Genomic DNA, 27,187 nt, shown 5'->3' with positions numbered 1-27,187 from the left:
CTCTGACTCAAATGGGGGAGGATAGAAAGCCTGAAAATGAAAAGTCTGGAAGTGAAATTATGTAGAAATGACCAGGGGAAAATAGCCCAAGCGAGGTCCTAAACCACCCTTGAACACCCTGATGCAAAATCCATACATAAGGGATTAATTGACAGGGCATGCAAATCACCAACCATTTTAAATGTCACCAATGCCACCAGCAGGTCCATTTTAAGAGTCAGAAACTTATCAGCGATTGTTGCCATGGGTCTAAACAGAGCACCGATAGTGCCTCTAAAACAACAGATAACGAGACACGCAAAACTAATAACACTGCCATAATTGCTATTTATCTCAAAACCAAAATGAGTCACTGAACTTTGGGGGCAACAAGTACACACCAGGTAGGTACTGGTTCTGTTAAATTACTTTCACAAACAAAACAAAGCCTGTTTATGTAACCTTTTTAATCCATGAATGACCTGCTGTAATGGCGTCTGCTCGCTGAAGTTGAAAACGTCATATTGGAGAAAATGAGACAAGCCCATAACTCTATGAGAAGACCTAAAGTGAGAAGGTAAAATCTCTCTTCTCTCTGTGAGCATTGGTTCTTCTTATTTATTAAAATCTGCAATAGGGTTGCAGCTATGTCACAACAACATTTTTAAAGGGGTCATATATCACAAGGAATCCATTGTTTTCTTATTTTTTAGACAAAAGACCTTGCTGTACATTTACAACTCAAAACTTCCTTCCCAGACAATAAAGAACATTCATTTAAACTTAGCAGCAAAAATGAGTTGTTCTAATCTTCCTCATCTTTTTGACATTTAGACAGAGACATACATTGAGACATGACTGTTATTGGGTGATAGGAAACTTGGCTTGCCCAGTCACAGCTATACAGAGAAAAGACAGAGAATTACTCATAACATCAGAAGTACTAATGAGTAGAACCACTCTGAATATCCTGAAGAATCCCACAATTACAAATGAACACCTGCGATCATGTTTAAACATGATATAATTTAAGGGAAATCGACACGCTTTTGTCGAATTACTGACAAGCATCATCACCCTTCAGACATTTTTCCTCAGTTGATAACACCTTAAGGAACAGTGCTTAAATAAACAATGGTGAACATGATTCACTCTAAAATTACATTTTTATTATTTATTAACTAACTTTTATGTGTGAACCTCTGGGGGGGGGGAAATTAAAAATACATTATATGACCCGCTCTAAATATTACTTGTAATATTAAGTATACAATTTTAAGTAAATAACAGCCTAACTTGTATTGCCTCATTCTGCAACAAATCCCTCCGGCAGGGCTTGGTTTAAGCCTACCGGAATGCAAACACAGAATATCTGCATTTCACCGGTTTATCAATTCATAACTATTTATACGCGGCACTGCATTTTAAAGTCTTTATTTTCCAGCAGCTCATTCTGGGTCGCATCCACTGTGAAGCATTATTGTATTGATTGGTGTAAATATGAAGATGCACTTTTTAATAAAAATGTGTGTGCATCTGTGAGAGATAGAGAGTGAGAGAAAGGGACAGAGTGGATGAAGATTATTTATAGAGCCAATGGTTTCCTCTTGGTCTGATGTTTGTGTTGATGGATTTGGTGTTTTTTGTTCAGGTAGGCATTTAGGCAGCTCTCAGCCAGATCCCAAAGTGTGCTGCATTGCAGCATAAGGAAAACGCAGACATTAGGACTCAAGCTGCGTACACACTGCCAGCGACATTGCGCAAGACAGCGACACCATCCCATTAATTTTCAATTTTCACGACCGTTGGCGACCAGATGTGGGCATGTCCAGTGACGCGTTGAGACAAGTTTCATTTTATTTAAATGAAGAGCGACTTACGGGAGCGACAGCTAATATAAGAGAAGACAGTATAGCTCACGTGATCATTCTCTCTCTCTCAGCTCCTGCAGTAATGGAAAGATCAGGGCACCCACCCTCTGCAGCAGCTCATCAAACTGGGTCCTGTCAAGCCTGAAGTACTGCTGGAACCGGACTTCATCCAGCCACAGCTCCTGCACCAGCCGGTGGTACTCACCGTTCTGACTCCGGGAATTAATGGTTTTGTGGACACAGACAGACCGGCGTTTGTGTTTTCGCCGCAGATAAACAGCCGCTATGGCAAAGAGCACACCTTGTTTCTCGTTCATCTTTGATATAAAGCATTTTATGTACCGATTCCATTTATATTTAGTCTTTTCCCTCCAAAATGTTTGTTTTTAGCGGCAAGAAAAGTGATTCGCTGTCAACAGCAATGGAATGGCTTCCATGAATGTCATTTATAAACGTTACTAGGCAACCAGTAGTGGGAACGCCCACTAGCAACCTAACCGCAAGCCACTGCCGATCTGCAGCGACAGAGTCGCTGGCAGTGTGTACGCAGCTTCATTGTGTGTGTGGCCTAAACAAGAAAGTCATAGGTTCGGAACAACATGAAGGTGAGTAAATAAAAGTGAGTCGAAATAAGAGCCAAATTAGTGAAGTATTTTACATAAAGAAGACTTTATTGTCTTTAACATACATCTCTTAATATAATGTTTATAGATTCAATAATACCAGTACATCAAAAATAATAATTATAGTTATCATATGTAAAAAACTAAGCCTTAAACTACTCTTTACTTTTTAAATACATAAAAGATGTATATATATTAATATTTGTTCTGTCTCATAATCTGTCAACAAAAATAAAAAAGATCACAGGTTAATGAACTTATCAAGTTGCTTTTGCTGTATTTATACAGAAGGATTAATGGTTTACAAGGTGTGTGATGTTGGCTTTGGAAAAGTCAGTAATGTTCAGTGAGGGCAAAAATATAAGTATAAAATTTGGTTAATTGAAACACAACAATACAGAGAACAAATGTGTGTATGATTTGTATGGTCAGCCAGAAGATGTTCAGTCGAATACATCCTGAAAAGATGGTGGTCTATGTTGACCAGTGGGAGAGAAGGAAGATGTATGTGGACAAGTCTGTGATTTTGTTTGTCAATTAACAGAGAATGTGTTTTCTATTAAAACCAGACAGATAAGGTTTTCTAACAGAGCCATAAGACCACCCTTCCTTTTGAATCCACAGACAGATGCAGAACAAAATCCCATTTTATTGGTAAACCATTAAATGGGTTTGGCAATTTCACAAAGTATGGAAATGGTCAGGATTTGGGAAGCTTCCATATACTGTAGCTTTGTGATTTGGATGCTTGATTTTGGCAGCAAGGGGAGTAAGAGGACTCGACACAAAGGAAGCCTTATGCGTCTGGCTACACAAGTCTTGCTCATAGCAGCAGCGTTCTATGTGCTTCTTTCACAACGAAACACTCTGTGTCTTCAAAAACATCAGTTATGGGATATTGAGAGACAGGAGAGGTGTTTTGGTGCGCCTACTGTTCCAGTGCAGAGTTTTAAATTACTATAGACATCTCAAAAGTTAAATTGACATACGGTAGACAACACAGAATATATAGGTCCTCAAACAGCTCATTAAGGGATAGCTGACCCAAAATTCAAGTTCTGTAATCATTTGAGTAAATGATTACAGAACTTGAATTTTATTACCCTTATGTTGCACAAACATTGTATGGAGAAGAGCGCCTTACACATTTTGCTAGATAAATTCACACAAGAAAACTGTTTGTAACAACATAAGGGTGAGTAAAAAAGTTACATTTTTGGGTGAACTATGCCATAAATGAAAGCCAGGCAGTGATCGATATGTCATTCTCATTGAAATTTCAGCTAATATTTAGAATGTCTAATTAAACTTGCAAGCCACTGACACTCAGTATTGCTCTTACCTACACACAGCTTAAGAAATGTTGCCCTTATTCTCAGAGCCATTAGACCAGTCTGATAAAACATGTCTGCCTATGTGTGCAAAGGTTTTGTCAGATGACTGCGTCTGTGTTTTGGCAACTGTAAACAAAAATAGCCTCTCAGTCCGAAATAATAATAATTATTTTTTCTGGAGGTAGGTCTATTTTGTTGGCAAAAGAGAGATAATTAACTCTCCCGTTTGAGAAATCCTTTTGGCAATCTTGTTATTTCCAGCTGTTTGACTCCTAAGGAATCCCTTTTTCAGGCCTTTGTTGTGCAGGGCTGTAAGTTGTATTAGTAGACCAGGAATCACCATGATGGGGCAATGGTAGAGGCTGGCTGCTACAGAGTGTTTAGTCCTTAAATAATTTTATTTTTATCCTCTCCTTCCATCTCTTCGTCACTGCAGGTGACATGAAAGCACAGGGATCCTTTTTCATGGCCTGGGTCCCAACGCTGGATCCAGTCAAGGCAATGGTCAGGAGGCATCAAAACTATAGGGTGAAATGAGCAGTTGATTAGTATTAATGAAACCGCTACATTTACAGTGTAGAGGCCTAGCCAAATGTGGAAATTGAATAGCATTAAAGGTAATGCTAAATAATAGTTTAACTAAAATGAATTACTAACCCTCACGTCATTCCTTAAGGTCCATTAAAATAAGTTAACAAGACAATGGTGGGCCTTGGTCTCAAAAAGGTTGAGAACCAGTGACTTAAATGAGGAGTTCAATTTAAGTCTGTAAAGCTATAATAGTGCACAAATCATATGGGCTGATTTTATGTTTTTGATTGGCTTTTATTGATCGCCTCTGGTCCCCATCCATGTTCATTTTATGGAAAAAAGCTTCTCTTTACACTAAAGTTAGAAAATTATTATCGTACATGAATGATGATATAATTTTCCCTTTAAACAAGTTCACATTTGTACTGAACCTGTATATTCAAGCTCTCAAATTATCGTGTTCATGGCATATGAAGTCCCAACACTCTTTTCAGGTTTTATGTCGGGATCCTATCACCTGTTTATCTGCATGCCCTGTCTGCCCTCCAGTTCAGTTGCCCAGCCAGACCCTGCTGTCACCCCTGTCTACAGCCAGTCTGTGCCCATCACAGTTTTTTTGAACTGTGCTTTTTACTACTTAGGGATTGTTTATGTTAAGTCCACTTGAGTCCACACCAGTGGTGTAGTCAGGGCCGTATACGCCATATGCATACTTTTATCCCAGGGCTGTTTGTGTATAATGACTTCTAAGGATCAATATTATTGTATACCCTCAGTATACACACTTGTTTTGCTCCTTCAGAAGTCCATAATATACTGTAGTTATTTTCCCTTATCTGTATTGGATGCTGTTTTATGAAACTGGAGATTCTTTGTTGTAACTGGTGCATTATATCAATGTCAATTTTATTTATATAGCACCATTAAACACAACCAGGGTTGACCAATGTGCTGCACAATAAAAACAGAACACTTAGAAAATACAATATCATTACTAAAATGATCATTATCACTTGAATTCCCTGCCCCCGACAACTGTTGTCGTCACCATCATCGACTGAGGGAATTTATGACAGTGAGTAGAGAGAGAGTCACCTTCACGCTGAAGCAGTATCAGGTCAAATTAATTAACAAAATATGCCAAACATCTTGTAAAATAAGGAATTAAGGGGAAAAATTGTGTTCCTTATGAAATCCATACGCGATGCCGTATGTCCCGTATTTTAGAGTCACACAACAAACTGCAGAGAATGTTTCACAAATCAAGAGAAATTGTCCTGAAACACACACACCTTTCACGTGAGTTGTGTGAGATGTCGGCTGTTGCTTTAAATGGATGATCAGTAACAATCAGCGTGTGTTTTCTGTTAGAAGTAAGATCATTTTGTCAAAATCATATAACATTTGAGCACATGTTAATTGTTTCCCACCATTGGGATTTTAAAACACCAGTAAATGCACCTATTCATGACATGCCATTACATTTTATTGCATATGTCAGAGCTCGTTCTGGTATAGAGAGAGAGAGAGAGAGAGAGAGAGAGACAGACAAGTTAAACTTAAGATAAACACTATTTACTGCAAAAGCAATGACACTAAACCCAGGAGAACTACACAATTTTTATGTTAAACCTTTTCTCTCTCTCTTTCACTCTTCTTCCTGGTCATTGTATTAAAGCGTTTTTCATTCTAAGTTTAGTAGGGTATGTTCGCACTGAATGTGTATTTTGTACTTAAAAAACTGCACATCAAAAATCTTTGACAAAAATAAATTCTAAATAATTTATAACTCTATTGATTTATTTATATGTTCCTTTATTTTGTGGTGTTAGTCATATGTGGTCAAGCATAACCCTATTATGGGAATATATATATATGGGAAATTAATATAATTTTAAATGTCAATATACAGTATTTATGTTAACAGAAATAAAATCGTAAATATTAGTTTACGAATATGTTTTTCCTAGATATTAATCACATACCATGTAGTGGTTCATTTATCCACTGAATGTCCACCCTGTTATTGTCCACCCTGATGCTGCCCATTTGACTGGATGGATATCTGAATTGTTTTTAGTAACTTAGCTTGACCAGTATGACTAATGTAATCTTTAATATGTCCCTGTAATGATGAAACATGAATACACTTATTCATATATAAAGTATGTTTTATGTTTCAAAGCCAGAATGTTGCCGAATTGAAGGAATTACCCCTTTACGATATGTACAGAGGTGGTAGGACTACACCACTGGTCACACCCTTATTACCATACCTTAAAAGCATGCATGCATGCATATCTTAATGCGTGTGAGTAGAAATTGGTGTAAACTCAGCAAAATCAAGAGGTAAAACCGTTCTCTTCCCTGCAGGTAGAATTATTTGTCCATTAGATCTGCTTCACCACTAAATATGAACTTCCTTCCTTGATTCTGTTACTGTAGATGGAGCACATCTGAGAGAGGAGTCAGGATTCATTTAACCCTACAGACCTTCCAGAGCACAGCCAATAAATCTACCTCATACTTGCATTAAAGCCACATCCCTCTCTTATATAGGTCTATACACTAACTCAAGCATACACATTTCTCCCTGTGTAAACTCTACTAAGAAATCATATTTCCATATAATTTATGCATAAGTAAAATGCTGCAAAGCATCTCCTTTACACTGTGTAGTTCAATAAAACTGTACTGATGCAAATCTTACCTGTCCCAAAGCTTGACACTTCTACAGGAGCTGGTGCAACAGCCAGCTGATATCAGAGCTGCAAAGGAAAAAGAACATATTAGCTGTAAATTTAGTATTGATGTTTAAATTATAATGTTGTTAAAAAAAAAAATAACAGCTCCTTTAATAACAATATACCAAGCCTGAGTGTCACAGAACAATAGTGGGCTGACTCATTGATTTAGAAATTATGATAATTATTCACTTGTTTATAGACCAGCTAATTAACCCAAGGGCCTGTTTTTACACTGCCTATTTAAGTAAATGGTGTGAGGTAGCCTATAAGTTTAAATTATGGCATGTCTTCTAAATTCTTCTGTGTGCTTAAATAGGCATTACTAGGATTTTTTTTTTTTTTTTAAAAAAAGGGAAAACAAAATGCAGTTCTTCAACATAGCAAATAAGGTAAGCAGCAGTAGCAGCTCTGCAAATAAATCTGGCTGAGAACTGGGAGCTGTAGTGTTTCACTCAGAATACAGACGAAGGCATATTACACCTGGCCTAGCTGTGTGTGCAGAATCTGGCCGTCTGTCTAACCATCTACAGTATTTGGCTGTGTTCATAACTGTCATTTTAATGTTCTGGTTGTGTTGTTAATATATTTGCACATAATTATTCTGTTCTTATAGCTCAACTGGTAGAGCACGTTGGAAGCGTCATTTTACATTTACATTTTTTCATTTGGCAGAAACTTTTATCCAAAGCCATTTACAGCACATTCAAGGTGTACATTTTTTAATAGTACATATGTTCCTTGGGAATCATATCCACAACCTTGCTGTTGCTAGCTACAGTTAGCATGAGCTTCAGAAACAGCTCATGGGTTCAAATTCCATGGAACACAGCCTATATTAATAAAGTGTACAGCTTAAATGCAAGGTGCTTTGGATAAAAGTGTGTGCCAAATAAATAAATGTTAAATACAAATGTAAACCATTTAGGCAGGGATGCACAATATATTGTCAGTTGATATATTACTGGCTGATAACTGGGAAAATCGAAACCGAAAGTGAACCGAAAGTGAAAAACACAAGTTAGTAAGTGAAACTAATGTGCTTATTGTATTTAATGAGTTGAGACTTTTCCAATGTTATGACACAGATAGTGAAGTCAATATTCCATCTATTTTATGTGAATCGTTTTTAATTAATTAGCTAGCAGCGCCAGTTTAAAGGAACAGTTCACCCAAAAATATAAATTCTCTCATCATTTACTCAACCTCATGCTATTCCAGGTGTGTATGACTTTATTTCTTCTGATGAACAAAAACGAAGAAAATTTAAATTAAAAAGTACAATTATCTGTATCAGCCGATACTGAATGAGCTGTGCATTATCGGTTAGTACATTTGTTCTTTGGAAATCAAACCCATGACCTTGACATTGCTAGTATTCTATCAGTTGAGCTACAGGAACAGGTCATGGGTTCAATTCCCAGGGAACACACATACTGATACAAATGCATTGCTTAAATGCACGTTGCTTTGTATCAAAGTGTCCTCCAAATGCATAAATATAAAATGTCCAAAACATTAAAATAATGATCCGCATTCCAATCTTTTTGTTTCTTATTTTTTTATTAACATGGGGGGAACAAACACAGATGTTTCAGACATGCTGAGGATGGTCTAGTAGCCGAAACATCTGTCAGTGTGGATCATTATTTTAAATAAGAATCTGGAAAGATTCTGGAGGTTCTTGCACCCCTTGCAGAGCTTAGATGTCAATTGTGGAAGATGAGTGAGCACATAATTAAATAACCTACTGTGAATCTGTGAAAAAATAAGGGTGTACAATTATGGGGTTAGTGAGATTACCTGGTAATTTGTGTCTTGTTCACACAGTGCTATTTACCAATGGAGAATGAGGGTGAAAAAGGAAATGGGGAGAGAAAGAGAGACAAAGAGTGATGGAGAGCGAGAGAGAGAAAAGCTTGCTTATTCCTTAATACATACAGTGTGATTGCACCAGCAGGAGTTGTGACCCTGAGTGTCTGCTAATGAAAAGTACCTTATGTCTGAGTCAAGTGTTACTTCTACACTCACTCTAGAGCTACTTAAGAATAACACCAAGTAGCAATTTGTTTATCTATTGATTTGTTTTGCTTAAGAGATATTACAGTAATACTTCACTGGAACCCAAGAGACTTGCGTTCTGGGAGTGAATGTACACACAACATACACAGTTTTATCTAGCATCTCTCTACTGGGGCAATGGCTCTTACATTCTTTACAAACTTTGTTCAGAGATTACCATGTCTATCTTACTCCTTATCAAACTCTTGGTATTGTGTCCCTTTACAGTCACTAAAATCCTCTCACCAGTACCTGCTCCTGATGCTCAGAACTCACTCTCTGACCTTGAGCCTTATGGTTGTGTCTTATCTTGAATGGAAGAATTAGATATTTCGGGAACACTTTATTTTACAGTGTCCTTGTTGTGCATATTACATGTATTGACTATGGTAATAACAGTAAAATATGCATAATTACAAGCAATTAACCCCAAACCCTAAACCTAAAGCAAGTACGTAAGTGTTAATTAATATTACTCAGTACTTACTTGTGTAATTATACTGTAAAAAGGACACTGTTAAATAAAGTGTAACCGACATTTCACTTGTTGTTATATAGAATAGCATTGTCTATAGATATGCAGTTATTAGTTATGATGTTATTATATGTTATTAAGTAGCTATTTATTATATATTAAGTGATATTATATATTTGTTATTATGTAAATATTATAATATTATGTTAAGTTTTTTGCAAAATATACACTCACTGAGTACTCTATTAGGAACACCTGTTCACCTACTTTTTTTTACATGCAATTATCTAATCAGCCAATGGTGTGGCAGGCAGCAGTGCAATGCATAATATCATGCAGATACAGGTCGGGAGCTTCAGTTAATGTTCACATCAACCATCAGAATGGGGAAAAAATTTGATCTCAGTGATTTCAACCGTGGCATGTTTTTTTGGCACAAGACTGGCTGGTTAAGTATTTCTGTAACTGCAGATCTCTTGGGATTTTCACGCACTACTTTCTCTAGAGTTTAATCAAAATGGTGCCAAAAACAAAATTTGAGCAGCAGTTCTGCAGACAGAAGCACCTTGTTGATGAGAGAGGTCAACAGAAATTGGCCAGACTGGTTTGAGCTGACAGATAGGCTACAGTAACTCAGAAAGCCACTCAATTACAGAGTGTTACTCTGTAGCATCTCAGAATGCACAACACGTTGAACACTGAAGTGGATGGCCTACAACAGCAGAAGACCATGTCAGGCACTTTATTAGGACCAGAGTGTTCCTAATAAAGTTCTCAGTGTGTGTACACTGTAAGAAATTGCTGTAAATTTATGTGAGTATTTACAGTATTTTACAGTATTAAACAATGCATTGTGAGATTTGTGACATACAGATGCACCCTGCAGTACTTTTTCAGTTATATATATATATATATATATATATATATATATATATATATATATATATATATATATATATAAAACAGCACTATAATCGATTCGCAGTTTTTTTGTTTTTTACAGTGGAGAAAGAGAGACATCATGCATTCATTAATGCTAAAATATTTAGTTACCTTACAAATCATATTAGGCCTATACACAATCTAGTTTTTAGTTTTGGTGTTGGCCATGAGCGCGAACCTGGCGACCCGTGTTCGATTCACGCTCATGGCCAACACCAGTGACGATTATCTGAACCGGTCCCGGGCCTCAGCTAGGTCGACTCAGCCTAAAATGAGTACCTGGTGTGGTGTGTAAAACATCGCCACTGGGGAGACAAAGGCGGTCGGGCGTGGTGCTGGCCACCCACCCCTCGTGTAGCGTTCCGGCCTTCATAGGTGCTCGCTAACAGCACTTGCCCCTACAGTCTGTTAAGGCTAAATGGGGGATCTTTGTGTGCGTGTGTGTGTGGAGATCTGGGTTTTAATCTCTGCCCTTGACATACTTTTTCCCATGTCTCTACTCTTAATATTTCCTTAATACTAATAGTAATAAATAAAAGAGATTCCTTGCATTGACTTTGTAACAGTAACTACGTTTTTGATCATTAAAATTAAGCTGATGGGAACTCACATTATCGCTAAAACGTATCAAATGTTGACATTTACATTTACATTTAGCAGACGATTTTATCCAAAGCGACTTACAGTGCACTTATTACAGGGACAATCCACCGGAGCACCCTGGAGTTAAGTGCCTTGCTCAAGGGCACAATGGTGGTGGCCATGGGGCTCGTACCAGATTACCAGTTATGTGCTTAGACCACTACTCCACCACTACTCCATATATTTTTTCCGTTTAACTCGTGCACATAAACTCTATGGTCGATACATCAAATGTCACGAAAAAATGGTTTGGAAACACTTTTGTCGATAAAATTGACATTAATGCAAAAATGTATTGTCACATGACAGAGTTTGCCCCAATCGTTAGCCTGTGTAAGTTATGACAACAATATTGAAAGCCAATTCATTGTATTGATTGATCTTTACAGCATATAGAGCGATCTGCAAATGTGACACTTCCAGGAGTGCCAACACAAATATCTTGTGCACATTGAACAAATGAATGGCCACTGTTTTTGATTAATTTAATCTCAGTATCCATCAGTTTATTTATTAAAGTTTCTTTTCCACACCATTAAAATAATAGACGACAGTCAAGGAATTAGCCCACAGTACAAAAAACATATAATTTCTGTGCAAAAAAGATGTTTTAAATTAAGAATAAAAAGCTTCAGCGTGCTTTTTTTTTTTTTTTTTTTTTGGAACACTTACAGCCCTATTCTATTAAATTATTGTTTAGTCTACTTTTTAAAAAATGCCAGCAAAATCCCCTGTATTAAATTAAATAAATAAAACCAAATGAAAAAAGCATTACATTTAAAAAAATATTTTTTTTAATATTTTTTAGACCTATATATGCATTTTACTGGCGACCTGTCCAGGGTGTCCCCCGCCTTTTGCCCAATGTTAGCTGGGATAGGCTCCAGCCCCCCGCGACCCTGTACACAGGATAAGCGGTTGACGATGGATGGATGGATGGATGGATGGATGGATGGATGGATATATGCATTTTCTCAAATTTAAATTAGCCGTACCCTGTTCTGTAGATGAAAACAGTAGGCTGAATGGCATTCTCAGAATGTTCTGCAATTTTTTCAAGACTATAAACTATCAGAACTATTTATCCAATGCTGAGTTCACTTTCAGAAAACAAGCTTTAAACATTTTAAAACATTTAAATATTTTAAATATATCTTTACCTCAGATCGCATTTACTGCTTCTTCAGAAAATATAAATTTGCATTTTGAAGATAAAATACTTTTTAAATGATAATCAAGTTCAGTTGGTCGTTAAAAGTTGCTTGAGAAATATGTGGGACATAATGCAGTTGTGATGGCGATGCTTTTGATTAGATGATTATTAAAAAATTGAATATCAGGAATGTATCATATGTAAACCCTGATATTACACAGCATAATTTTTTTTTTCTTTAATAGCTGTGCATATACACTTCAATTGATGGTCCTTATACTGAAACAGAAAGTTTCCCCACTACTTTTGCCGGCAGGTTGCCAGCTTGAACAGGGCCATAATGATCCGCTTTCGGGTCGGAACCGGTGCCAATCTGCAATAGGCGCATCATCAAGACCAATATTACAGTCCTATCAGAAGGGCAACTGTTCCCTTTTGATTGCACTTCCTCTTCTTCTGATTGCTTTTATTTGTGAAATTAAAATGATAGTAAACTGGTTAATTTTAATGAATTGTCTCAATAATCTCCCCATTTTACCAAAACTTTGGAGAAAAAAATTAGGGACACCTGGGAGGCGAATTAGCGAACACACATTTCTCAATGGAAACGGTTTCAGGGCAGATTTATTTTGCACTGAAACAAAACTTACGCAACAAAGTGTTTTTTTAGGCATGAAGTCATCACGCACACTCTTTTTATCAATAAAAGGCCATTTGAATGGAAATGGGCAGAAGGCGGCAAATTACGCAATTTTATTTTTGCATTTTCACTTTGTCCATAACAAAATAGCACGAAAGGTGGATGGAAACTAGGCTAGTGAAGGTCGAGGAGTTGAGAGACATATTTTATCTGGATAAAATTAACCATGGTTTTACTGTAGTGATATTGTAGTAGCCAGTAGTCATTTTTGTAAGGTATGGTCTATTTGGCCAGAATATCCTGTAGTTATAAATACTTTACAACGTTTGACTTTATCAGTCTAGCAATCATTATGTCTAATGTTAAAAAACATTGCCTAACTTTTTTAATGCCATTTATTTCAAAACATCAATGTTTACAATAAGTCAAAACAACAGAATACGATATGACACTTATCTGCTGAGATGACATGTTTTCGGATGTCCGTCATTTCCTTTCTTTCGTTATTTATTTGTTCATTCGCTCTGATAAGATGTCCTGTTTCCAGTGTGCCTCAAACCACATTCATACGTGCAGAGGAGCAGAGCTGATGCACATCTTACGTCATTACCAAAACAATGTTCTTCCGCAAGACACATGCAGTTTTATTTTTTAACCGCTAGAGGGCCAAAACTTACATAGTGTAGCTTTAAATTAATTGTAAATCTTTTATCTTGTTCAATTGCTAAATAAATAAAGGGTTCAAAGTAACATGTATATTCAGCATAATTACAACATAAAGGCTTTTGGAGCAGTTGCTTGTAAATGCTCAAGAAAAATGTTTCAGCTGCATAAGCACAACAGCATAACTGCTGTGAAGAGCCTTTTTCTCATTGTGAGTGTGCGCAAGACACCGTAACCATTACTGAAAGAGGAACGCGCATTCCGGGGAAAAGGGCGAGATAAACCCTTCAGATGACAATTACAGTAAAGTAGTATTTAAACAGTTGCCAATAATATGATTGTAGTTCATATAAAACAGTACTACATTTCATTAGAGAAACAACAGTAAGTGTACTGTATATGGTAAATGGTACATTGTTGTAAATAATAACAGTATCATATGATTTTTTTACAGTAATGTACTGCCATATGTGCTGCCAGTAATTTAGTGTAAATTAACAGGTACTTTTTTTTTTACAGTATATAACTGATGTAGAATAATGTATATATCTGTACTCATTTTTTTTTACTCAGTATACACATATTAATCTGTTTTACTTTCATACACAATGCTACACGTTGATTTTGAGGAAAAAATACTTTACTGGAGACATACAGGTAGTGTGAATGATATTTTAAAATATTTTTAACCATGATTCACCTGCTTGCTTGCTGGTACTTTTTATTTAGCTTTGCAAAGAATTTTTCCTTTTGGCAACCTCCTTTCACTCTTTCTTTTTCTCAATATTCATTTTTGTGAAGCTATGGTACTATAAACAGTGTACAATTTGAACATATACAACATGCGCAGCATAATGTGATGCCTGATTTGCAGACCTTAACATTATGCATATAAATATATCTGTCTTCACTGTTATTTATATATATACTATATACAGTAGGACTGACAAACTACAATCTTTATATACAGTATATACACTTTTAAACAGTCAATTGTAGCAGAGATCTTGCGTCTTATATTCAGTTCAGTAACAGTTCAAGGCTCAATTTATTTTTATCATTCTTAATCATATATATATATATTATGACTTCATGATTTGGCTGTGCAGCAATTAACATTTAAGACTCACTTTAGCTCTGCAAGTTGATTGTTCCGCTCATGAACTAATTCAAGTTTTTAACGTTTTCTGACATTGCTTGGCCTCAAATTAATTAATTAATTAATCAAATTATTTCTGATGCATTTGGACACGCTTAAGTGTCAAGCGTCGGACCCACTTAAGATTTTGTGAGGGTTAGGTTTAGGGGTAGGGGATGGTTTATGGGATAGAATCTACAGTTCGTACAGTATAAAAATCATTATGTCTATAGAGAGTCGTCATAAGGATAGCTGCACCAACATACAGTATGTGTGTGTGTGTGTGTGTGTGTGTGTGTGTGTGTGTGTGTGTGTGTTTGTGTGTGTGCGCGTGCGTGCGTGTGTATGTGTGTTTATGTGGTTTACAAGGACAATTCTTTAGGTTACAAACTGGTAATTACAAGGGTATTATGCTATAAATGTGGTTAATGAGGACATTTCTAGTGTCCCCATAATTTAAATTGCTTAAAACTCATATTAAACATAAAATTTTTGTGAGGGTTATGTTTAGGGGTTGTGTTAGGTTTAGGGGATAGAATCTATAGTCTGTACAGTATAAAGTCCTCATAGTGATAGGTAGACCAACGTGTGTGTGTGTGTGTGTGTGTGTGTGTGTGTGTGTGTGTGTGTGTGTGTGTGTGTGTGTGTGTGTGTGTGTGTGTGTGTGTGTACACAGACCAAATCTTAAAGAGCACTGCTATTAAATGTACTGAATATGTCATATGTGCCCTTGAGAATTTTTGTGCCATTTGAAACTAAAGAAATGCAATCCAGTCTGTTGCCATCACACAGAAAATTTAATAAATGTGTGAATTGACAGATTTTTGTTTTATTTTATTTCTCCATGCCTGTTCACACTCACTTGTATTTCATATTGCTTTGCTGTGTAGAAATATCCCTAAATGCTTATTAATTTAAAGGGCCTGGACAGTGAGAATCAATATTGTATAATCAAATCAAGGAGTTATGATACTCTCAAAAATGTGACTTCCTATTCAATAAAATAGTATGGTCCTTATAGAAGAACATTTTATTTTCAGTACAGTCTGCTTAGAACATTGCGAACTGCAGAAGTCTAAAATAAGCATGTGTTTGGGAACAGACCAAGAAAGTGAATTATTTTACTTTTGAAAGATGTCGTTATGTGTCCAAATTGGTCTATCCTCCTCCTAAACTGTGTACTGCTGGACTTATACTTTAATTTGGTGAAAATACCTGCTCTGTTTAAAGCCTCATCTATCCGTTTAAAGTAATAACATTATAATAGTGCACCGGTGAGGAAGGGAGCAGAACAGCAGCTACAGGAGATGCATGGAGGTGCTTAAACCTCTGACCTGCTTTTGTACGTGTTGCATTTATCAATATTTCTAATAAAAAAAGCCCTGAGTTTAAACTGCCTTGGCCATTTGCAACTCATAGGACTACAATACATTTTCCCCTCAAAAATACACATACACAGCCTTTACAGACACACACATGCCCCAACACATACTGGTGGTAAGCAGAAATTATTTATAGTGTGAGCATTATTTGTGAATGCACAAAAAATATATAATGCTACTGGCAAGCATGTACTTCAATTAAATGTGAATAGAGCAGATATTTTTCCTCCAGCAGCAATATGTTTCTGTTTTATTGTTTGCTTTTTAGCTTGTTTGTGACCTTGTTCCTTTATTACTGAATTATTAAGATGTAAACAGAAATGCAAATGCCATCCTTGGGAACCCACATATGACTTGTCTGCATCTCCTGAAAGATATAGCAGTGTTTGCATGGCAGCAAAAGAATAGTGGGTAAGTTGTAAGTAAGACATTCTTTCTGCGTAAAAGAAATGCCACATCAGAGCAGCCTAAAACTTTAATGAAATTTAGCATGTATTTTGTATTGTCAACTGCATGAGAATCCACATACAACCTGGCTTCTATGTCATCTTTCTAGTGTACACTTGGATATAAATGGTAAGATAGATGTAAGACAGAAAAGCCAATCACAATTCTATAAGCAAGTAAAGGCTTATAGCCGTAAAAGTGTAAGTCAACAAGGGATTTTCCAACTTTAACCTTAAAATAAAAATATGAATCATATATACTAAATATTAAGTTTATAAAACTCCAAAATAGTTGATCTAAGGCTTATTATTATCTATAAAACAAAGATGCAGTGGAGTTTGTTAAGCAGTTTTGTGTTGAATTACTTGCAGAAAATTGTAGAGAAGATAAAGAAGAATACAAAGTAACAAGAGTTTGAATAAAATACAGCAGTGCTGTGTAGTGGTGTTTTGTATTGGTATTGTAAGTGTTTAGCTCTGAACAGCACTGCAGTAGATTCTTCATTAATATGGGAGTAGCCGGTGTGCTCCAGCAGGGGATGCAGACAGGCCACTGACACTCACTGTCTATCAGCTATCCTTTTTGTCTGTGTGCCTATGGACTCTTGCCCATAGATACCATGTGTCTGTGCCTGTGTACGTGCTTGTTAAAGTGATAAAAAGACAAGAGACTGATTGCCATATTCCATATTGGCATGTAACCCTTCTTTCACGCTGTTTCATAACCCTCTCCTTTCTTCTGGAATTTTTTCCCTCTCTATCTCTCTCCATACCATCTCTGCTGTAATCAGTGAGTACAGGGCTTTCCTGCTGCCCTTTACAAGGTCAGCTGCTGGGCCTCTCATTAAACAAACCCATCATCACCCTAAAAAAAAATGTTTTTACCTAATTAACTGCATATTTACATATTAGATTTATAATAATTTTGTGCAGAACGATCTATTTATTTTACACAATCTGCTTCAATTATCAGGTGTACATTTGTAATATTTCATTTTCACAATTAATCTCTGTATAAAAGCTTACAGGATTAGTGAAGAGAGTAGAGGGCCTGTGTATGACCCTGCTAATTACAAGCATTCATTTAATATAACGAAGTTCAAAAATGAGACATTTGGAAGATGCAATTTAGGGACATTCACCAATAAAGTGGAGGTCTGCTCTTTACTCCCAAAAGTGATAATGGTAACAGCAATGCAGCATGTACGGTGCTACACAATATGTAATGCTGGAGAGAGAACCTTTGGGTTACATAGAGGAAGAGGAGACAAGGATAAACCTGTGTGCCAAATGAATACATGTAAATGTAGGATAATGAGCAACTGAATACAAACAATTTTCATGTGGGGTATAGAGTTATTAACTTTATCTTCTCTCTCTCTTATATTAATTTATACAGTTGTCTGCTTCAATCATGCCACCACTTTATTGTTACCAACTAGTCCAGAAAAGTAAATCTATTTGTTTACTAATTATTCTATTCATCTATTTAGAATATGTATTTTATGAATTTCATGATTATTATTATTATTATTATTATTATTAGACTTGTCTGTTAAATAAAAAAATAAATACAACACATATATCCTGATATTAAAGTATCAGCATAAAGTGTACCTATTGGTATTTATATTGTATGAAGTATGATTTCATGATTGTCCTTCAGGTGTCTGCATAAGTCTATGAGCTATCGATGCTCTTAGCGCTGCACAATTACTATAGAGCACTCCATTTCAAGAACTACATTATGATGCTTTTGGTTAATGGACCTCAAAACTAAGATGAATCATATGTTGGATTCTATGATATACTTAATTTAAATTAAGAAAAGTTAAATAAGATCATGTTATTTAAAGTGTTATTTAAAGGAACATTCTGGGTTTAATACAAGTTAAGCTCAGTTGACAGCATTTGTGGCATAATGTTGATTATCACAAAACTTATTTAGACTTGTCCCTACTTTTCTTATAAAAAAAGCAAAATTAAGGTTAGAGTGAGACACTTGCAATGGATGTGAATGGGGACAATTTATGGAGAAGAGAATAGCTGCAAACATTGCTCCAAAAAGAGGTGTGAGCTCCAAATTGCCATTGAAGATATAGGGAGCCCCAAACCTAACCCTTTCCCTAACCTTAACCGTGAGTGGAAGTGATGTCCCTTTTTGGAGTAGGCGCAACCCCCTTTTGGAGTAACCCCACCCTCTTTGGAGATTCCGCCCCCATTTGGAGGTCTCAGGCCTGCAGCTAGACCTACATGAATTTCTGGAGGGTTTAAATGTGCACTCAGTGACTTTTGTCTTTATGTCATCTTGGACTAACAGTGACACCTAGCGGCTTGGATGCAGCATCATTTAAAATCAATAGTTTTCAGATTCAGATGCCACTGCAGAAATTTATCATACACAGTCAGCCATGATTAATTTAATAAATGAGTGAAAGTGTCAAATAACAGGACGGTTAATGAAATTAAGCGAGTAGTATTTGGCTGGTCATGTGATTCTAACATGGCAGTCCCCATGTGCGGACCCTCTCCATGTAGAATAAAACAGCTCTTATAATGTTACTGATATGAGTGGAACCTTAATTTTAATATGAGTGGTCATGAGTGATCCTACTTACTGTATATTGCAAAATTACAATTCATGTCTTTAGGAGTTAAACTTCTTTTATGATGAAAAAATTACTGTGCACCTTTAAAGGCATACATTTTAAGTTTATAATTTATAAACCTACATTAATTATTCTGTTATTATTTGAGCTGTAAAGTTTCCATTGCTATTTTAGGGTTTACGGCATTATGTCGTCACGGCAATGAAGTTGTAAAGTCAGAAATAACTTTACACAGAAAATATAAGTAAGCGATTTTATCACAATAACATTATGTTAAAACATTTATTGTTTAAGAATTGTGAAATAATTTGGCAATCAACATTATGCCACTAATGCTGTCAATTAAGCTTACTTGTATCGATCCTTGAATATTCCTTTAATTAGGAAATCGGCAAATGAATGGTAAAAATGCATATTGATAAAATAAAAATCACTTTCTGATCATTTTCAAATGAGAGGACTCCTGAATTGTCCTGTATTTAAGGGAACATAATTGCTGTCATGTATTCCCTGTTTCTGTGCCTTGACTTTTATTTTGAAATCCATGTTTAGTTCCCCGTTCATGTTTCCTTTGTTAGTTTTTTAGTCCTTTATAGTTTTATTACTTGATTGGTTTTCCCCTGATTGTTTCCCCAGGTTCCCTTGTTTTCCCTTGTGTATTTAAGCCCTTGTTTCCCATGATTCCTTTGTCAGTTTTCACATGTGTAGTTATGTTTTGTACTTGGTTCCATGGGTTTTGTTTCTTTAAAGCTGCGTTTAGATCCTCATTCCTCACCTGACTCGTTACAATTGCGTTCTATATGAAATCCATGCTGGATACTGTTAGTCCCGTATTTTAGTGTCTCACAGCCAAACTGCTGAGAATGTTTCACAAACCGAGAGAAATTGACCTTCTGTGAGCTGTATGAGATATCGGCTGTTGAAAATTACGCGGACACCACACTAACAGAAGTGGCCAATGCAAAGATCAATGACAATCAGAGCATGTTTTCAGATGTGTTTTCAATCAGGAGCAGGATTATTTTGTCAAACATATAGAATTCAAGTGCTTCTTTCTTGCCATTATGATTCCAAAAACACCAGTAAACGCACCTATTCATGACATGATATTATTACATTGCATATGCCATTGCGCATTCTTTAAAACAGACTTAAACAAGGTGAGAAAAACTGCATCACTTTAATACAAAAGTACAGTATGCACAGGTTCAGTTAAAATGCATAATTTGTATTTGTATTTTTTTATTTTCCCTTGATAAAAAAATTTTCCCTGCCAAAACAACGACAATGTAATTAACGAGAAATATACTACTTTCATATCCCTGGAAGTGGAGGGATTAATTGTTTTAATGATATAAACTAAAGGCTATTACAATTTATTTGTGGTATAACCCCAATTGTAAATGGAAAGTGAAAGCTGGTTCGTTGAGCTTTTAAAAAGGAAAAGGCTTAAGCTTAATTATGGGGAAGAAAATGCTTGACAGAAAAATATTTTTAATTCTCTATTGATTGCAAGTTTATCAAAATTGAAGATTTATAGAAATTTGGTTCTTCCTTATCGTTGTATTAATGTGAATTTTATTTTAAGCGTTTTTGGGTCCATCCACACTGTTTTTCAATAGTTTTCTTCAGTAAACAAGCTCTAGATGGAAATATTTAACCATTGCCCATCGTAACGCGCAGGAGCTCTGCTGAAAAAAAAAGTCCCGTACTTAGAGCTGAAATGTCCTGTATTTGGCTGGTAGACAGTTGTCAACCCTAGAAATGACCAGTCTCTTTTTCTTTGTGGCACCCACCAATACCCTACAGTACAATATGTTTCACATCAGTCCAATGCCTTTAGCCTGTTTGTTATTGGTTGAATGGAGAGATGAAAAACATAACTGAAAAAAGAAACAACTGTCTTTGAACAACAGAATAGCGTGTCTGCTCTGAGGACATCAAAGAGCTCACACATGAGCACACAAAAAGACAAGAGAATGTCACAGTTGTCATTACCAGTCATAGAAGCACCTGTTTTATAGAGAACGAACAGCGTAATGAAGGAGAGAGAAACACAGAGAAAAGAACCACGTCTGAATGAATTAACATGCACTCTCATTTCTCTCCTTATTAAGTGCAGTACTTTTATAAAGCAAAGAACCCCAAAAAAAGCCCAATGTGACTTCAACTTTCACAATGCATTCATCAATATAGGCTGTTGCTAGAATTTGTGGGGTCTAAGACAACATTTTATGGGTTAGGGGCCTGGGGGTTAAGGTTTGGCTGGTTTGCATGGGTAGTTAGCATCTGCTGGTAGATGATATAACTACACCATTTTGCCGGTAAAAGCATCTTTCTCCATTGATGGCCATTCAAAACTAGCCATATATTCTGACAAAATAAACATTTTGCAAGCAATACATAAATTGCAAGTATACCATTATGTTTTAGTAGATGTTTTAACTATGCTTAATTTTTGGAGGCTTAAGTGACTTGTTCAAAAAAATATTGTCTATAAGCAAAGATGGCAGAATGCAGGTCACATACTGTACTACCCCATGTAAATACACCAGCCGAGCAACTGCCATTAAAATTAATGAGAATTGGGGATGTGCCTGAAGGTGAATACCTTATTCGGAAAGGCAAGAATAATTACTTCAAAATGAATAACAGATTCATCCGAATGGACCCACTTTATATTAGATGGCCTTAACTACTATGTACTTAACCATTTGATACAGTGTACTTATTATGTACATACATGTTGTTGCATTGTAATTACATTTAACATACTTGCATTTAATTACATTTGTAGTTACACTGTTAAGGGCATTTTGCAGAATGACATGTAGTTACACAGTAAATACATATTATTGTATGTATTTAATGTTAGTATAGTAGGCCACCTAATATAAAGTGTGACCATCCGAATAATTAAAAAAATATTTGTATGACTGATTATCCAAAAAGCACAAGGATAAAGCGGCATTTTAAATAAACATATCTAAAATGACAAGCCAATATTTCTTAAGTGTAAACCTTACGCATGAAAATGCACACATTGTCATTTTAGATCGGATGGGCACGGTCTCTAGCGGTCTCTGCTAATTTTGTACGTCTGGAGCTTATCAAGTGTAACATTAACATCATATTAAGATACGACATGATATACACTTTACAATTCTTGAAATGTCTATGTTCATGTATCACACGATTCATATGTGATTCTCATGTTTTCATTTATCTACAATATTCCTAAGGCTTTGCGGGCGATGTGGGTGGAGCTTCCGGTAAAGCGTAAACATTGGTTATGTTATGTAATAACACAGCATTAAAATGAGAGAAATTTGAGAACAAATTATCACAGAATTATAGCAAGGCGATATTGTTCTTCCCCACCTATCTGTTAATGATTGTGGGTTTGAGGAGGATGGCAAAATATCAAAAATAGAAGCATTTTAGTTATATTGTTGAGTCTTTATCCATCGATGGAAGAACCTGAGCAGACTAACCTGAAAAGCTATGTAGCCTATTAGTGATTTTACAGCTGTATAGTTGAAAATGTTTTGAGAACTGTAGATAGTTTTGTTTATTTTAAAGCATATATTGAGTCTTGTCAGAACCTAAAGAGTTCGTTGTACCGAGATTATGTACTTACTGCAGATACGGCGAGGTCCAGACAGTAGGATGTCGTGTATTACAGGACTCAGGTGATAATATTGTCATACTGCCCTTTTTCAGATAAAATACAATTAATTTGTGGGAGATGAATGTGTAGTAAGCTCAATCTAGATTTATAATTTTTAGTTTACATACATATCATATCCGTATCTAAATGCTATAGCCTATATTAAATGTTTTGGTGTTGACTGAACAAGTGATCCTGTTGATATATTGAATTTATTGTTCTTGTGTAGGAAATAACAATGTCTTAACAGCCACACAATAAACTGTACCGTACAAAAATAACTACATGCAATACAAATAAACATATTTATTTGGACATACATTATAAACATTTTACACAAAAGTTCAGTGTTCTCTGTAAAGCAACTATAAAACCGTATGTATTATTAAAATTACTAGCAAAATGAATGTAATTGATTCTGAATTAATGTTCACAATGTTTTCCAAATCACCTTTTCCCCTTAAGGTAAGACAAGCACATTCTGCAAAGACACAATAAAAAGTGAATTGCAGGGAGGATAACTGCAGGAAAGTGGAAAATCAGAATACAGTTAATGTCAAACGTCATAAAACATCTCACCACTGTACATGTCTCATCTAATAATTATAGTCTTCCTAAAGCCTCACAGCATGAAAACTCACTACTCACAGACCACCATTCCTTTTTATACACAGTAATAATGCCATTTCAAAACATGTGAAGCATTCACAAACAAACAAAAAAAAGATGAACAAACTCTCAAAATTTGGAATGAACTTTCAGCACATGTACATACACCTGTTTATAAATAATTCATTCTGTTCCATTTCTGGACACCTATCATAGCCAGACCTTAATGGTGGATGATACAATAATCCCTGCTGTTGACTCAATAAAGTGAAAAGAGCACACAAAAAAATTATTCCAAGCTTATTCAAACAGGTGTTCTGTAGCCAATCGGATTTTCTGCCCACCTTGCGAAATACAGTGGACTTGCTGAGAATATTGTGGATAGTCTAAACCTGAACACGATGTTAAATTCTTGACCTGAAGTGATTTAACGTCGGAGCTTGTCTTTTCGTCTCTTAAAGTTGACCACATTTATATTCACATCAGCAATTAAGGTAATTTACTGGTTAAGACTTTATTCAGAAACAAGCTAAAATGCTCCATAAAGGTTTGAATGCTCCGTAGATTATTCATCTATTAGGAATATTCCTCCTTATGGAAAACAACGAAACTGAAACATGCTCCTTTTTTTTTATTCGTCTTTAAATTGTGCTAAATTTGAACATTTTAAATGTTCTTGAACTCTGGTAAGGTGCTATATAAATGTACCATTATTATATTATTATTATTATTATTATTATTATTATTATCATCATCATCATTATTAGTTAATGTTTATGTAGCCTACAAATTCAGCTTTATCTGGTCAGAATTTTTATTTTTTTATTTAAAGTATAATTTTATAATAATAATAATTATTATTATTATTAGGCTATTATTATGAAAAGGCATAGACAATACATATTTTATTATTATAAACTATAAATGTAAGTGTAATACTTAAAATTGGGCATTTAATTTAGTTTTGATGCATTTCCGGTTTAAGTCCCACCCACACTCGGTTCAATCTGAATACAAAAATACAGATACAGGTAATTTTGTCATATGAACAGATACAGATAAAAATACAGATAATAGCTTCACTGCACACCCCTAATGGGAATGCTAACAGATAGCCTTCTCCAGATATTATAGACCACCTTAGATGGGCCCATGACTAAATCAAATTCAGTAGAAGTACTGTAGGCTATACAATAGTGGAGAGTATATGGCAAGGATATAAAGTAGGCTATACTTATTGGCAGTGCTGGACTGGGAAGAGAATTCGACCCGTTATTTTACATGGCAACTGGCCCATCTGTTGAGCAGGGGAGAGGGGGTATTCATTGTCCTTTTCTGCATATCATGGTGCTGTTTTGTGGTATGCTCTGCATAACGCAGCGGCTCATTTGTGCTTATCGCGGCCCATTTGGCACTTTCGCGGCCGAAACTCCGGCCCGCTTGGTTCTCCCGATGGCCATTCCACACCTGATCGGCCCAAAAGTGCCCGGTATGCCAGATTACCAGTCCAGCCCTGATTAGTGGGCTACCTTCATGGGCAAAGGGGCATTCTTATGTCAGCTGAAATTCAGGTTTGAATAGTGCATATATATTAATGCGTTTAAAGATCTTAAACAAAATATAATTGAAGGGGATTTGCTTCAAAGTGAAAAGCTAATGAGAGGAGGAGGAATAGCCCACTGGCCTACTAAACAGGATGTTCTGGGAGGAAAACCTGATCACTAACTTAAGAGAGTTGTGCTCCATACCCTTACGAGGAATGAATGAGAATGATTTGCAACATCACTCCTCTGCCAGGATCCTCCAGTTATTCTGTACTCCCCACTGGACAAGGTCAACTCTTAATGAGCTCTTTTGCAAATAAATCTGAAATCCAGACCTCTCTGACCTCACTGATTTCCTACAGACAAAAGGGGGATACGGATATGTGTGACTCTTTTTTTAATACCCTGATGTCCTACGATTTCACTATACACACTGTTTATGCTGTCATGTCAGTACTGTGAAGCGCAAAATAATAATAATAAATGAATATAAAATAAATGACTCATTCATTTTAAATAAAACATTTTGGTCTTGTTTTCCAGTAAAACAAGATACATTAAATTGAAAAGCAAAAATGTGTAAAATATTAAGACTTTGATTTGAGGGGGTGCCTGGGTAGCTCAGAAGGTAAATACGCTGACTACCACCCCTGGAGTCACAAGTCCAAATTGGCCCAGTTCCTATGGAGGGTAGAGTCACATGGGGTAACCTACTCGTGGTGGTGAGTTGTGTGTGGATGCCGCGGAGAATAGCGTGAAGTGTCCCCACAATAACGTGCTCAACAAGCCACGTGATAGGCTGCGCGGATTGATGTCTCAGATGCGGAGGCAACTGAGGTTCATCCTCTGCCAACCGGATGAAGGCGAGTCTACACCACCACGAGGACTTAAAGAGCATTGGGAATAGGGCAAGACAAAGTGGGGAGAGAAATCCCCCCCAAAAAAGATTTTGATTTGACTTAAATTAAGTTTATTTATCTTACCCCACTGGCAGATTTTTTTTTTCTTATTTTATGCATAAACCTCACTAAATTGCGTTTGATTAATGCTTCAAAAACAACTATTATCTTGACAATTTTACTTCTCAATTAAATAATCTTGATTGAAGGATGTTTTTACTAGAAGACAATACTGATTTAGAATTTTACACTTTAGTATCAGGTTCTGGGACAAAGGACTCAATCGCAGGGCATAAGATGAGTAATGGAACGTTATCAATAAAAAAAGAAAAACACAACTGAGCAAAAAGAAAAACAAACTAACAGGAAAGCAACAGACCAACAAGACTGGAATCCTTGAGAAAAAAAAAACACAAGACATAGAAACATGGCAGGAAAATATACACAAAAGAAAACAGGGTACAGGTGAAACACATACACAATCAGGGGTTAACAAAGAAGTAGGAAGAATGCATGTCACACAGAACAAGAACAAACCATGTACTCAGACTGAGATAGATCCAACGTTAGACAACAATACAGAGAATTAAAAAAAACAAAAAACACAGGGCAGTCAGAAATGGCAAGCTGAGTTGACTTTTAAATTAGCAGTAATTACCAGTTACTTACTGGGGTACCTCAGGGATCAGTGCTTGGGCCACTTCTCTTCTCCATATACACAACATCACTGGGACCCATCATCCAGTCACATGGTTTCTCTTACCACTGCTACACTGATGACACGCAAATCTACTTGTCTTTCCAGCCCAACGACACCACAGTGACCGTTCGAATCGCTGCCTGTCTGGCAGACATCTCAGCCTGGATGAAGGAACACCACCCAGCCAAGACCGAACTCCTTGTCTTTACAGCCAACCCTGCTGTTGAACACAACATCACCGTGCAGCTGGGTCCAACTACAGTTTCGCCTTCCAAAACGGTCAGAAATCTAGGGGTAACCATTGATGATGAGCTAAATTTCACAGACCACATTTAAAAAACTGCAAGATCATGTAGATTTACACTACAATATCAGGAAGATAAGACCCTTCCTCTCTGTACATGCCACACAACTGCTCGTTCAGTCCCTTGTCATAACTAGACTGGACTACTGTAACGCTCTCATTGCAGGCCTTCCTGCATGTGCTATTAGACCTCTGCAACTGATCCAGAATGCAGCAGCATGTCTGGTC

General features: G+C 36.2%; 1 protein-coding gene across 2 annotated transcripts in view; it reads right to left on the bottom strand.

Annotated features, from left to right (window-relative positions):
* Positions 1 to 2,581: 2,581 nt before the first annotated feature.
* ccdc85a (coiled-coil domain containing 85A) overlaps positions 2,582 to 27,187 on the bottom strand; it is a 48,536-nt gene continuing 23,930 nt past the window's right edge. The window contains exons 3-5 of one of the 2 annotated variants that reach the window (XM_052151524.1): positions 7,049 to 7,106; positions 5,631 to 5,702; positions 2,582 to 4,328 (exon numbers count right to left, since the gene is read on the bottom strand). In XM_052151524.1, coding sequence (XP_052007484.1) covers positions 4,313 to 4,328; positions 5,631 to 5,702; positions 7,049 to 7,106 — 146 coding nt within the window. In that variant the 3' untranslated portion in view covers positions 2,582 to 4,312. The remainder of the gene's footprint in view (positions 4,329 to 5,630; positions 5,703 to 7,048; positions 7,107 to 27,187) is intronic. The other variant, XM_052151525.1, reaches the window with a different exon arrangement.

The sequence above is a fragment of the Xyrauchen texanus genome, chromosome 20, assembly GCF_025860055.1.
Source record: "Xyrauchen texanus isolate HMW12.3.18 chromosome 20, RBS_HiC_50CHRs, whole genome shotgun sequence".
Classification (NCBI taxonomy): domain Eukaryota; kingdom Metazoa; phylum Chordata; class Actinopteri; order Cypriniformes; family Catostomidae; genus Xyrauchen; species Xyrauchen texanus.
Note: the sequence above shows the minus strand (reverse complement) of the source record. Positions and strands in the feature narration are given on the sequence as shown.